At 43.9% G+C, this 15157-nt stretch overlaps 1 protein-coding gene and 1 non-coding gene across 2 annotated transcripts; one reads left to right on the forward strand and one right to left on the reverse strand.

Annotated features, from left to right (window-relative positions):
* Window positions 1-375: 375 nt before the first annotated feature.
* zgc:101566 (uncharacterized protein LOC449823 homolog) lies at window positions 376-8703 on the reverse strand. The gene is made up of 3 exons (XM_041039285.1): window positions 8606-8703; window positions 3837-3966; window positions 376-2637 (listed from the first exon to the last, which is right to left on the reverse strand). The coding sequence occupies exons 1-3, from the start codon at window positions 8609-8611 to the stop codon at window positions 2357-2359; spliced, it is 417 nt and encodes a 138-aa protein (XP_040895219.1). The 5' UTR covers window positions 8612-8703; the 3' UTR covers window positions 376-2356.
* Window positions 8704-9475: 772 nt separating this feature from the next.
* On the forward strand, window positions 9476-9547 carry trnad-guc. Its single transcript has one exon. It is a non-coding gene; the product is annotated as a tRNA-Asp (tRNA).
* The last annotated feature ends 5610 nt before the right edge of the window (window positions 9548-15157 follow it).

The raw sequence follows: 15157 nt of genomic DNA on the forward strand, positions 1-15157 counted from the left end.
CTTCTTTCACATGGCACACAGAAGATAACAGAGGAAACTAAGAATAACTGATCTGAATTGTCTTTGTGCAGCCAACCCAGACAGTGACACCAGTGATACGTCACTGTGGTCAAGCTGTGGACGAACACGGTGACAGTAACACGTCGCCCTGTGAGGTTCCAGCTCCGTGGATCACACAGCGGGAGCCACTTTCATTCCACCTGCAGAACGTAAGCTCATGTTTCGTGCTGTTCTCTTTCTCAAGCTAGAATTCATGAATCATTTTCAGTTGTGATTTACAAATGTTACTGTGAAATTACCAGGCTCCAGTGAAATAACAGGTTGGCAACATACACGCACACTGCTAATACACACACACGCACACACACATCAGAAGACATCAAGTAAAGGTATAATAATCTGAATAAATACAAACATACAGAGAAAAAAAACTTACAGTATATGTAAGAGATGTATTTTCAAAATAATGTGTGTATTTCACACCACCTGCATTGGACAGTGACACAAAACGTCCGTCTCTGTCTGCTCTGCTCTGTATTCATCGCTGATACTCCTCAAAGTCAGAAACTGCTGACTGCACGCCTCTGTGTGTACACACACACACACACACACACACACACACACACACACACAGACAATGAGCTTGAGTTTGCAAAAACACGGCTGCTTTATGCAAAATGCATTTTCTTATATAACGTGCTCAGAATTGATTTTATATCTGCATGATTTATTTTTCATAAGTGATTTTTCATATTTTCATTTAGTGAATTTGAGTCAGTGACTTCCGCTGATTTCCACATGATGGACTCTCACTTTACTTTATGCTGCTCTGTTATAACCAACCATCCATCAGTCATTTTTAAACCTCCCCTCAGAGTCTGTGGCTCTGTCCTCACTCAGTCTGTTGATTTGACGACACAGCTCAGGAGTTTCCTGCAGATCATAAAGTAAAGTAATGCTTCAGCAGATCTTACTTATCTTTAAAGTTTCCCATAACTTCCTCTTGTCTTCGTTTTTCAATCAGCTCGTGAACTTAAAAAGCTTCACCTGTAAAACCTGAGTCCTGAAAAACTCATCAGTCAGACACGCTGTGGCTAATTTAGCATATAAATCATGTTTATGTCAAAATGGGCCATACAGTAATGAGTGTACTGCTGAGCGGAGCGATGGTGTTAGTGTAGTAGTCATTATGAAAGGTCTGCAGAGGTCACTGCTGTCAGAGGTGAAACTGTTTTCTTATCTTTAAAACACAGATGTCTCGTGTTAGATGCTGTTTTAAAAAGGCCCTGACGTCCTCCGTCCTCCGTCCTCCATCCTTCTCTTTTATGAGGATATTTCTGTCATAAAGTTCTAACAACATGTTGGTTGATGTTAAAATGACATGACTTCTTTATCAGAGCACCTCATCGTGTTATTGCTTTCAGTATTTCCCCGTCAAACTGGCTTTGTTGAAACGTATGTCTTCAACATCAGCTGCTGTCCTCTGTACACTTGCTCAGCTTATGCTAACTGGATGCTGGCTAAAGACTCAAAATGACCTCAGAGAGGCTGAAACGTTCAAACGCTGATGAAAACTGATTCTAAATGTCAGTGAAACCTTGAAGGACTTAGTCCTTTCGTTAGGATTTAAATTCAGGTTGATCTTCTCTGGAAATAGCTGAAGTTAAAGTAGGATTCTGATCATTCTGAACCTGGTCCGACCCAGGTTCTCATGGCTGCTGTAGAAATGTGGAGGGTGAAAGTAAATGTGTCCTCAGCTACAGCGTCAGGACACTGAGCACGTAACAGGCCGTGAAAACAGAACTCAGACTCCTCACTAACATACATGTAGAGCTGCAACTCGTCCTTTATTCCCACTGGAAGACTAGAAGCAGACGTGACCCCCAACTCAGACGCTAAGATCATTTTATGATGATCTATATTAATAATGCTCTTAACAAAAAAAGTTTTCTTTGAACTCAAGCAGTTGGATCCTGTTGAGTTCAGGGAAACTGACTGTGTGTGCTGAAACCTGTGAGATACACAGTGAAAGGCTGTCTGAGGCCTCTCACTCCATCCACCACTGCTTCCATGCACCACCCTTCTCAACCCTCCATCGTGGCACCTTTGCACCATCGATGCCTGTGCGTCCTCGTGCAGCAGATTTCCATTGGCAATGACTGACATGTAGCTGCTCTTGTCTCTTTGTAGCTGCATGAGTGAATACGCTGCTTAAATCAGAACGATGATGAAAATCCATTCAAAGCTTTCGAGGTATTTTGCTCGTTTGCATTACACACACACACACACACACACACACACACACACACACACACACACACACTCACACACACACACACACACAGCCCACGGTCCATCAGTCGGCTTTGTCCTTCTTCCTTGGCGTGACTTTACTTGCCACGGCAGATCCCACTGCTCCGACACCTCCCGTAACCATGGAGACGCTCCCTTTGACCAGTCCTACACCGGCTGAGGGCACGCTGGTCACAGCTGTCTTGGTGAGCTCAAAACTTTTAGTTCCTACCCACGCAACACCCCCGAGGGTCGCACCGACAACGTTTCGCGTCATGCTGAACAGGCCGCCGCCCACTCTCCACATGACCCCTCCTTCTGGCCTGGGGTGGTCCTTATCTGTGTCTGAGACAGACAGAGAGAGAGACAGAGACAGAGACAGAGACAGAGACAGAGAGAGAGAGAGAGAGAGAGAGAGAGAGAGAGACAATATATAGCATCATATTTCAACAGGTAGTCAGTCATCTAGGCTTCTAACAAGCTAACTTAGTTGATACCAACATGTTAAATTTCCATCAGATGAACAGAGAGAGGTGCACGTCTGAAAGGGATGCACAGATTTTCCGTGGATGTTTAAAGACAGCTTGATATGGAACTGCAACCCAGCCTCATTGCCAGTTTGTCCCCTGTGAGCAAACTGTCCCTGAGCCTTAAACAGCGATTTTAAAAATACGTGGCACCATCTCACTGTGAGAGAGAGAGAGAGAGAGAGAGAGAGAGAGAGAGAGAGAGAGAGAGAGAGAGAGAGAGAGAGAGAGAGAGAGAGAGAGAGAAAGAAAGAGAGAGAGAGAGAGAGAGAGAGAGAGAGAGAGAGAGAGAGAGAGAGAGAGAGAGAGAAATATGGCTGTGCATGTGCCACACGAAGCAGAGGCAAAACCAGGACGTGGGCAGAATTTCTTTGGCTCATGTGCTCGGCAAACTATGTTCCATCCATCAGCAGAACACCATCCTACCTCCACCCCCACATTCACACACAAAAACAGTCAATCAAAAACTGAGAACAAACAGTCCATCCTCCTGTAGTGTGCACAGAACTCCTCCCACCCCCCACACAGCGAAGAGGAACTCCAGACTATCAGTTACTATCAGCACGTTCTGCTCTCAGCAGATGAGCAGCCTGTTCATACACAGGAAAACATCTGTCCTGGTTTTACAGACTGGTTTTTCTTTTGCATACCAGCCCTGTAGCACCCTAAACAACATGTCTTCAGCCATAAGACATTGTACAAACAGATGGGCCAGGGTCTCAACCTGACCACTGACCTGAGGTCAGTCAGACCATGAGGATAATTAGACCTCGTGCAGAATGCAGCAGTCCTGGATCGTCCCCAAACTGTGAGAGACCAGCAACACTGGCAGCAGTACGATGCTTCACCAGGCAGTGGACTCCCACCATAGGGAGTCCACTGGGATCCACTCTGTTATTAGACATATTGACACATAGACAATCAGCTATACAACAACTAGAATCTGGACCCAGCCCGGCTCCATTCCCACACCGGGTCTCAGACACCTGGAGCTGTAAGTGTGAGTTGGTTCCTCACCATGCGTGTGTTCCTCCTGGAGGTAGGGGGGAACTTCCTCCTGCTCTCTGTCCTCACAGCTGTGATGGTTGTTGTAGTCGGTAGGAGATGAGCTGCTCTCCTCCTCCACCTCCTGCTCTGAAGTCAGCACCTGAAAAACAAAGTTAACTGTTGATATTAAACTGCAAACTGTTCTGAATAAGGATGAACGATCAGTACTGAAATACCTGAGCTCTGAGTACTGATCTGATACCAGGGTTTCAATGCTGTATGCCTCACTTTGTGGAAGAGGCCTGACTTAAACATTGGTTTCCTAACTTTGTACAACAAAGTATAACAAATAAATATATATATATATAAATACATTTACTGAACTGTTTATTGGGCTGATGCTCCTGGAGGTGTTTGCGAAGTTAGTTGTGTTAGCTGTCATCTACAGTGCTGCTACCATCGCTCTGCTGATTTACATCTCACCCTAGACGTTGGTTTTGCGAGGGTGAAATAAGTCCAACTTGCTGACTGCAGCTGCTCTAGAATAACACAGAGTAACCTAGAAGTGAACTGAATGGAACTGCCCTATTGTCACCGACCCCGGATCCAGCTGCCTGAGTCAGTGTGGGATCGATATCTGTATCAGCTCTGTACAGAAAAGCAGGACTTTGTATTGAGACAGAAATGAAGGTGGATCCTGAGAGTTTCTGGACAGAGACGCTGCTGTTGAGCTTTTCATCAGCTTAGCTAACAGAATTCTGCAAAACAATAATGTAATATGTTGTTATCATCACAATACTGTTCCACTGACTGATAAATGATAACAGTGGACTGAATTATTGCCCAGCGTTTTCAGTATTATTGGTGTGACTGCCAGTCAAAGCCATTAAAATACATTCATATCGCTCTTTATTATTTCCCTTCTTAATTATGTTTTGGCAAATTATATTTTTTCAGATCGGGTTTCATATTCCATTCAGATCTTCAAACCTCAAAGTGATCTCTAAGCTCTTCACACTCCGTAAGCTTACTGCACATGCCACCTCTGCTCGTGTGGTTATCACTCTTCAGTGCTAATGCTAACACCCTGCCTGTGGCCTGTAAGCTACACTGCAAGTTTGTCGTTGGTGTTTGTTACCAGAGCTAAACCTGCAGGCAGCTGTCAATCAAACACACAGACACACACACACACACACACACACACACACACACACACACACACACACACACACACACACACACACACACACACACAGAGTTCACTGTGCTGTGACGAGTAGATTTTTAGCCCCCAGTTCCGATCTAACTCATTTAACATTGGTTATCTGCAGATTCTGTATTCAATCCACTGCTTAACTTCACCTAAATGCTGATTAAATATAAATGTAATACGCTGAAATAACAGGTGGGTGTTGGTAGAGGTACCACAGGCAGAGGTAAACTGACCTTGCAGAGAGGCTGTATGCATGTCCTGCTGTTTCTGCTGCCAGAGGAGCATGCTGTGGCAGCCATTACATCTCTGTTTTTAGTGAAGTGATCGAATTCTCTAATAACGTTGACCTTTCATATGCTCATCATTCAATATTTCTTTTTCCAGGAACAGCTGAAGGGGTGGATGCTGGGAATCATTATAATTCCCTGAGGTTTGCTGGAGCACCCAGACTGAATTACGCACAATTCATTTTCAATTATTTCATCATCAGCTACATGATGGTAGAAGGTTTAAATTCATATTTGTATTGCTCAGTGAGTTTCAGTGTTTTTTAGGGCTCCTATAAACTGTAAAGTGTCCCTAGGATGGTACCTTAAACCAAGAACCAACGAATGACCAGGTTTCTCTGCTACACATGAAAATATCTTGAATATGGTGCCTATGACCGTTTGACTAATGAATCTGAATAATGCATTAAAGAATTATCACAGCTAGGAAGGACACTGAGAAGAGGCTCACAAATCACTGATTTATCATATTAAATAAAAGAAATGAAATATGTATCAATCAAATTGGCCCATTCTTTGGCGAGGATGTCCCTTTGTTAGTGTTAATGTTAGAAATACATTGTTTTTATTGCTCTGTGAAGCACATATGACTGGAAAAGCTTGTGTCTGAGGAAACCATGCTGCAGAGAAAGCACCGTCTGTGCAGTCCTCTGGTGCAGATCAAGCATTTCCTGAGGGGAAAACCACAAGTCCCTCACCATCCTGAATGGCAGTGCTATAATAGACTGATACACGCTGCCCACAGAGGACATCTTCCTCTAACTGGGCAGCACAGAACAAAGCCCTGCCCGAGCAACCGTGTATAATTGTTCACAGCCTCCTCAAGTCCAGCTCTGTGCGAAACTGCAATGTTGCTGAATGCAGCTGGGAGCTTCCTCCAAGTCCTGCGGGACAGACACAGCCTCAGCTAGGCATCTGTGTCAAGGCCACTTCTGAGGCACGCGTCCAGGGACTCTGTGTTCCCGACAAGACAGCCCACAGGTCAGTGGGGTGGTAGATGGCACCCTTGTCCCCATTCTGACACCTGCAGGACGATGCCAACAGATTTTTCTGTTGGAAGAGGTGAACAGCCACCCACTGCCAGGTGACGTCTGACCATCTGAGCCTGATCACAGGCATGGTGGCATGGTGGCATGGCCTGGCAGCGTGCATAGCTCATTCCTGTTTTACTAAGTGGACAGTTACATAAAAAAACACGATATCATGGTAAATGTAAGGCAATTGGACATAAATGTAAAGAAAGTAGCAGAGTTTACACTACACCTCTCACTGTCATTTCTTAATGCTGACAGGAGAAGTGATCTGACTGTGTGTATCAAAGCGATGATGACTGCAGACAGTGTGTGCTGGTTTCACCTCGCAGCAACACCAACATATCTAAAACAGTTTTCATAACAAATGTAATTTATGCTCCTGTAAGTATCATGAAATTTTTTTTCTAAAATAAAATCTGTAATAAAATCCAAACTAACTGACTCTGACAGCAACGGGTTCAGCTCAAAAATGTGCTTTGGGTGTCATGATGCTACTTTCATTAGTTTTCACCATCTCACTTTACACTGCACGAATGAATGATCTATAACAATCTAATAATAAAATACATAAATGTATCCATATATGCAAAAATGGTTACACTTACGTTTAACCAGTGCAACCAGTTTAGTTAATGACCCAGTTTAAAACTAGCTAGTAGTTACTGAAATCCTTGGAAGGACTTTACTCACTAACTTTGTGATGGATTTATGGACAGCTGATGGTTCCAGTCCTGAGGATAACACACCTTTTTTTTATGTGGTAATTTTATTTTAAAATCTCTGGTTTTGCCAGTTATTAAGTAAGTAAATGGAAGGAGTAACTAACACAGCTTTAATGCAGATGACTGATCAGTGGTTAAGTGATACAGACAGAAATAAAGTGGGTGGTGCAGTCGCTATGGATTTTTCATGCATGAATTTAACAGACCATGAGATAATCCCAATAAAACTTAGTGTTGTAATATTTCTCAATGAGAAGCTGATTATCTGGTGCAACACAAAAGCTCTTTTATTGGATGTTTTCTGAATCAAGGATGGTACATTATGGTGTCTCCCAAAGATGCTGCTTGGGACCCTGTTTTGTCTGTTTTTAATTTATACGTTATCAACTAATGTGGAAGATTTAAATAGAAGAACACTGCATAATTGATCACCAGCCGCGATAGCTGGCTGGTATTGCTTACGGCTTGTTTTCACCTTGTGAGTCTCTGTGTGTGTGTGTGTGTGTGTGCGTGTGTTTGTGTTTGTGAGTGTGTGTGTGTGCGTGTGTTTGTGTTTGTGTGTGTGTGTGTGTGTGTGTGGGTGGTTCTGAGGACTTTAGCAGGCGTTTCTACATCTGTCTGGTCTCTGATTGAATTTGATTTCTAATTGTGTCACACTTTCTAATTGTTCACAATAAGGAGAGACAATCAATTACATCAGTTACCAAGTCAGTTAGTAAATATTTGAGGGTCACTCTTGATGCACAAGTATCCAGAAGTAGTCAGGTCAACAGTGTAACTGCCAAATGTGAAGAGGAGTATTTATTATGAGAAGGTTCTTCCTCCTAGTTGTTCCTTGCAGGTTACACAGACCATGGTTCTGCTCAGTCACTTGGTCAAACTAACACTTGATGAAATCTTCTTTTCTAATGTCTGTCGGCTGCAGGTGTTGTATTTATTTAGTTTCACTTCAAACAGAATAAGGATAGTCGACCTTTTGCACCACAGTAAAGTAGTTGATGCTTCACCTTTTTTCCCCCCACCTGCCTCTGAATGGGATGTAACATCATTCCGTTTCATCATCTCTGAGCAGCATTTTAATTTTACTACTGCAACAAAAGGACAAGTCCGTTCATCTGTTATTCCACATTATTTACCAGTCTAATGCAGCAGCCTCTGTAGACATGAGCTCGCCGTTAGCCTGTGTCATGTTTCCGAGCAGCAGCAGCAGCAGCAGCAGCATCTCTGCAGTCACCGTTAGCTCGCAGGGAATTAGAGGATGTTGCTAACATGACCAGAAATGACAAAGAGTCTGCAGCCTGGAGAGCGTTTGTTTTCTATGAAGATGTACTGAATGCGTAACACACACACACAAACTAATTCACAAAACAAAACAAAACAAAATAAACAAACCAATAAAAAACAAACAAAAACCGATATCTGTAATAGACACAGACATCTGTGACTTTACATAGCAGCTGCTGTGTCCTGACTCTAACTGTTCCGTTACTGAATATCAGCGCTGTCATTAAACACTAACATTAAACCACAGGCTTTCTCTTACCTTCATTCCGTCAGCTGCTTTTCAGAAGTCTTTCTCCGGTGCGTGTCTTATCCACAGTCTATGGTCTTATCGCTCCTTCTCTTGTTTTGCTGTCAACCTGAAAGCGGAAGTGACGTGGTGTTGTTTACTGTGGCGCTGGGAGCTGTAATGGCAGCGCGCGGCCGCGGACTGTCAGCAGAGGCACACTGGAGGGCAGGCGCGTGGAGCTGTTCGGTTACTGACTCAGTGTTTAGGTGAGTTTATCGACAGATATTATTATTAATGTAAACCACACAAACCATAAAAACCGTTTCCATGCTGAAAGTAGGCTGACTGATCATTTAGGGATACAGATTCAGTCAGCTGTTTGGGTTTGCCGAACTCTTTGTTGTGAAAGTTTGTGCAGGTTGTGGGATGATGTCCAAGACGAGTAATGGAAATTGATAATTACTGATCCATTCAATGACACGTCTCCGTCTACTTTACATGGAGAATTTGATTTAAAGCCCTTTTATATTGGCCTCCATCCATAGACTGTATAAAACACGGTTACTCTGCGGGTCAGCCGGGGTTAGCCGGCCGAGAACCCGCCACTTAGCTCGGAGCAACCGAGCTAGCCTAAGGCTAATCAGCTAGGCTAACAAGCTAATCAGCTAGGCTAACAAGCTAAGCGGCAGCTACACGCAGCTACATCCACCACACGACATGGGGGGAAATCTATTTCTAGCAAGGGGGCGTTGTAGGTTTCAGCAGTGAGGATCACTTCCGCGTTCAAAAAGCTGCAGTTCCTCGGCTGCCGCTGAGAACTGGCCCGAGAGGTGAGTCAGCTGCGGTAAATGTAGGAACAGTCACACTACTGTGTTGATAAGGCAGGAAGTGGTGTCACAGCAGTCCTCGTTAGTATAGTGGACAGTATCTCCGCCTGTCACGCGGAAGACCGGGGTTCGATTCCCCGACGGGGAGTGTTTGTATGTTTTCTACTGATCAGCTTTGTTTTCACCGCAAAGCAAAGGTAATGCAGCAGCATCAACATGTCCTCACTGTCCCACAGAGGCTTAGAGGAGAGTGTCACCTTCCTCTGTAACAACAGGAAAAAATATATGTTCAAATAACTAGAAATAAGTCAACGTTTAAATAAAAGGTGGGAGTTGTAGGTTTCAGCACTGAGGATCACTTCCGCGTTCAAAAAGCTGCAGTTCGTCGGCTGCTGCTGGGGGATTTTTTGTACCACAACCGTTTTAGTGCTATTTAGGCTTAAAATTCTTACATAGATTGGCGCGTGGTTACGCTGAGTGACACCTCCATAAACAGGCACTGGCAGTTAGCTCTTTGCTAAAGCATCGGCTGGGCTAGGCGGCTACATCCAGAGGCCTCTGGCTAGCTCCAGCAGTTGACAGGGGCTGCAGTGTCCGTGTTTGTTTGCCAATGTTCGGATAGGTTTCTGTGACAGTATGGCTTGTTGTAGTGTAGACTGTACTAACCGACCATCGAAGGAGTCTGTGCTGCAGTTTTTTCCATAAGTAAATTTCTCCCTATTTTACCTGGATGTTTGCACTAATTAGCATGTATTAGCATATTTTGCCGCTAGCTTATGACTTAATTGCCGATTTCTGGTCGCTGCTGATACAGATAGAGGACCGGAGCAGCTAATGTTAGGAACGCTGCTGCGGTGTGTTCCGTGCTCTCAGAGTCCGTTTATTGCGGGAATACTAGGCTACAATTTTAATTCGTCTCATTTTTCTGGTTAAAAAGTCCGACATTGCATGGACAGAGCAGCTCCGTCAGTAAGCGGCTGCTGTGGTTTGTGTGCTGCTGTAACTGTAAGTGGATGGTGGATGGAGGCAGCGGTGAAAGCCGGTAAATATTAAATATTGCTCTGAGCTAAGTGGGCGGGTTCTCGTAGTGCTGATGTGTATTATAGTAATGTTTAATATACTGTAGTGCTCTGTACTGATGTGAGGATCTCATGGTACCCTGCTACCTCACTAGTCCATGAATGCAGGCTTACTTGTGATTCCTAGAGTCTCCAAATGTACAATGGGAGGCAGAGGCTTCAGCTGTCAGGTTCCTTTCCTGTGGAACCATGTACCAGTTTGGCGCAGGTACAGGGAGAACATGCAAACTCCACACAGGAGCTCAGACTGGGTTTCAAACCTGGAGCCCTCATGTTGCTAGTACTGCCACAGTACTTTAGCTTAGTGCAGCAAAGTTTGCAGACAACGACGTCCTGTCCACGTGTTTAGAACTCCTGCCATGAAATAATCGACTCATAGTCGTCCATAATATAATTGTGATTAATCAATAATCGATTTTTTTCACCACCCCTAATAAGGAGGAGGTTGGGGAGTTTGATGTCCTCCGTGTAAGCAGATGAACATACTCATTCATAAACAAGTACAAATAGTGTGAGCTGGCTTTGTCCACTGTTTTTTGTCCAGGTGATGAAATACAATATTCACAGTTCTCATAATTCTGTTGAAATTCATATACATTTCATATTAGTTAAGAAATAGGAAGTGAAATAGGATCACAAGAACTCACTGGACACATGTGGAGACACATTTTAATGCCAGATGTGAACTCATGTACTTAGAGCTGTCCACTAGTGATGGGGTCACCTGAGACACACGTTACTGGCAGGTCTAAGGTGTATGCATGTACCCTGCTAAAAGTAGATGGCTGTTCTTGAGTCAGCTGACCTGCTGTGTTTAAGATAAAGCAAAGATTATTGTCACTGTTAATTGAAAAAAATGAAAAATGAGATGTCCTGATGGTTTCAAGTATGTCCAGAGTTTTGGAAATTGTCCATCCAAGCAAAGTGGAAGACCTGATGTTTTCTTTTCTTCCACTTTAATTCCAGCTCTCTGCAGAAGCTCTTTGAAACCACTTGAAGTAGACTCACCCCAGTCTGTGCCGCTCACGTATCAACGTACATTCGAGCCACAGAGATAAGCCTCAGATTTTTCTAAAAATAATTACTCAGTGATTTTTGAAAGAATGCTTTATTTTTCTCTGTTTACACAAAAGACATCACAAAACCACACAACTCAAATGGAAGATAAATGGAGGGGGAAAAAAATAAGGTACAATTCCTGAAGTCAAGATAGAGAGAGAGAAAAGAAAGACAAAGTATGCAGGATTTTACAGATGATGGTTGAGTTTAAAGGGACGAATAATTGTCTCCTTTCCTAAGATCAAGCTTTTAGTTCAAAATGTAAAGTATTATGACAGTTTCTGTTTGATGCTTTATTATTGTGGGCCTGAATGTAAACTCCTCTGATGCCAACAATCGGTCTGTGCCAGCTGCATTATTCTGTCTGCAGTCACACATCAACACGTGGAGCTTTGCATGTGTTGTATAGTGGTTTTAAGGAAGAGTTGAATTTGAGTGGTTTGCATGTTTGCTCTAGGTTGTGGCCTTTTAGTTATTACATTAAGAAATATAAAACTAAGGCCACAAATGGAAATGACCCCTTTTTATCCCAGAGCATCACAGAACAGTGGTGATGTAGAGACTGAGCCACAGACTGAACCACAGAAAGTGACATTAATTTATGAGTAACTTTAACTAACTACTGCAGTCCAGATTATCATAGAATCATGTTAGTAGCAATATAACATGTCTATTACAGCATCTTCTGTAGAATATCATCTGACTGTATTTTGGATGTGATAAGTGTTGTATTTGATAGAAATGTATAGAATTTTATATATAAAGAGAAATGCGTATGCTGTGATTTCACGATGGCGCCCCCTGGTTCTGTGTGTCTGTGTAGCAGGAGACCATAGTTTGATTCAGTCATTCAAATCGTGCGTGAAGCAGTAACGTCAGAGGTCTATTATGGGCCGAGCAGCCGGTCACTCTGAGCCAGACGGTCATCTAACCTACAAACAGCAACACGCCTCGCCCTGCACCTTTGCCTGCTGAGTGAATGACCAGCCAGAGTAAACAGCTGATTAGCTGCTCAGCTGCAGCACATTGAACTTCAGTGTGAATATAGTTTGACTTGAATGTACAGACGTCCACAGAGTATGAGGGCTCCCTGAGTTCCCATTCAGGAATTCTTCAGGATCTACTTGTCAATGAGTCGTTAATTTTCACGAGTCCTTCCTCCCTCGTTCCTTAGTCTCTTCTCTCATTTTTGTGCCCCGTGTTGGAAAGTGTTGCCTCGTTGTCTCTGCTGAGTCTCCCTCCTGTGGACAAACACTGGTCCACTGAAGAAGTGTCAAAAGGGTCACGACTAGTCAAAACTTCATTTGAGTGATGTACACAAAGTTTTAGCCATTGTATTGAAAAGCTGAGTTACAGTATGTGAACACAAACACCACTTCCTTCTGTTTCCTGTGAGAACTGACCTTTGACCCCTACATCTTGCTCCCAGCATCGAGTCAGACACATGATATCCCCTGGGAGCCTGTGCTCTACAAGGTCCCTGCTTTCCTTTGCTTGATTCTCTGTATATTTTTTAACTCTTAAAATCTAAAAATACACTTGAGTGCGGATGTTGCTGCTGTGTTACATAAGCTTGTGGGATTGAAGTGTCAGGAATGAGAGGTTGTACAGAAAGTTTCTGGATCTCAGTTCTCACAAAGTAAACAATGGTGGAAGAAAGAGCAGTTTCCTGGAACAGCTTCACAGTGAAGAGTCGACTCCGAATTCACTTCAAGCTTCACGTTTTGGCCACTTTCTGTTCTGCTGGAGGAAAAATGTCACAGGTTTCCTGAGCTCCACTTTAAAAGCTAACACTATCACTAATGAAGTCAATTACTCAGACTGTATTTAGTCTGTATTCCAGAGTTTTACGTACCAAAGCAAAGGGACCAGTCCCACTGAAAAAAAGAATGTCCCCAAAATCCTGGACAATGTCTCTGTCAGCCCGTCCTTCTTCTTCTTCTGATAAAACAAATGAATTCTCCATCAATTCAGCTGAATTTCAGGCTGAGGATTTTCCATGAAGTGGTTCTAACACGTCTTATTCAGTGTTTTGTTTTACTGTCTTGTGGCCTCATTTATATAACTTTGTGTAGGCTCCCTATCAAAAGTTTACGTGCACACAAAGGACAAAGACGGCGCACGTCAAAACAATCAGATTTATAAAACTGTGAGCACGCACGCTTGTTTGCATATTTCCCTATATAAATCACAGTGGACTCAAAAATGTGCGCAGCCCCATGTCCCGCCCAGTACACTCCCACCGTTAACCATTAAGGCTGATGGCTGCAGCAGCTGTTTATGCAGTCAGTGCAACGTATGGGACAGTTTTCAGGATTTACCTAAGTGGTCAGATACGGAGGTGAATGCCTTAAATGCTTTGCTGCACACTGACACACTGATATGACACTTTGATATTATGATTCTCTCTTTTTTTTGTTGTAATCTCATATGTTCTTTCTGGTTCTCTTAGGTTTTCGAACACCATTGTGGTTAAGGAGTGACAGCCTTTCTGCCAATATGGCTGGAGATACAGGCTGTTACTGACTACAGATCAATACCTGTGGCCTGTGGATGTGACGCCTCCCTTCCTGATGCACTAAATAACAGAAAACCTGTGAGGAAGACCACCCCTGTCAACAGGACGCAGGGAGGAACCTGTGCAGAAAGAACCCATGGAAAGCTGGTGGATGGCTGCATGCTCTGAGAACGTGCTGACCATCTGGCAGACGTTCTCTCAGACATCAGCATCTTCCTCACCTCAGGGAAGATGCTGATGTCGAACGTGTCCTCCACCAGACTCTGACCCAGCTGGAGAGAAAGCACAGTTATGCCAGAATGCTTTTCATAGACCTCAGTTCAGCATTCAACATAATAATTCCACAGAGACTGGCAGGGAAGCTGAGTCTGTTGGGAACGAACACCTTACTTTGTAACTGGAGCCCAGACTTTCTGACCAACAGGCTCCAGACTGTCAGTACAGGAAACGCCATATTCAGGGTCCTCCGAGCCACTGACACCCCTCAGGGCTGTGAGCTCAGCCCACTGCTCATCACTCTGCTCATGACTCACTGGGCTTCCCAGCACAAACCAAAGCACTTCCTTCTGTCTGCAGATGACACAGCAGTGGTGAGACTTATCAGCAGCGAGTCAGGATACGGAGCAGAAGCTGAACAGGCAGCGAAGTGGTGTCGAGACAACAGTCTGTCTCTCAGTGTTGAAGAGAGAAGAGCTGGTTGTTGCCTTCTAGAGTTCCAGAGGTTTCTTGGAGTGCACATAACAGAAAACTTCCCCTGAGTCCCCAACACCCCACACCCCCCATCCTCACCACCTTCAACAGAGAGGGACCATAGAATGGGCCCTCCACCTTCTCATTTGGAGATTACAATGTCACTGACCAGTAATAATCAAAGATAGTTGGGGGCTTCTCTTATCCCATAACTGTGCACTGTCCAAACCTGCTGCAGACTCCTCCCTCCCCTCCCACAGACCGATCATCCTCCTGCTGTTTGGCCTCTGAGCTGCCACTGTCAGCTCCTGTACAGTGATGTTCCGGCAGATTTGAGTCCTGTATAAAAATAACACAGGCTTCTCATTTATCTGAATGGAGCCAGTCCATCAGAACAGTGGCAGTGTCAGTG

The sequence above is a fragment of the Toxotes jaculatrix genome, chromosome 5 (assembly GCF_017976425.1).
Source record: "Toxotes jaculatrix isolate fToxJac2 chromosome 5, fToxJac2.pri, whole genome shotgun sequence".
Lineage (NCBI taxonomy): Eukaryota > Metazoa > Chordata > Actinopteri > Toxotidae > Toxotes > Toxotes jaculatrix.

Excerpts from the sequence above, each read along its gene's own strand:
- zgc:101566 (XM_041039285.1), bottom strand. Across the intron at positions 2,638-3,836 it reads CCAGGAGGAACACACGCATG|ACACAGATAAGGACCACCCC; the intron begins GTGAGGAACCAA and ends TGTCTGTCTCAG.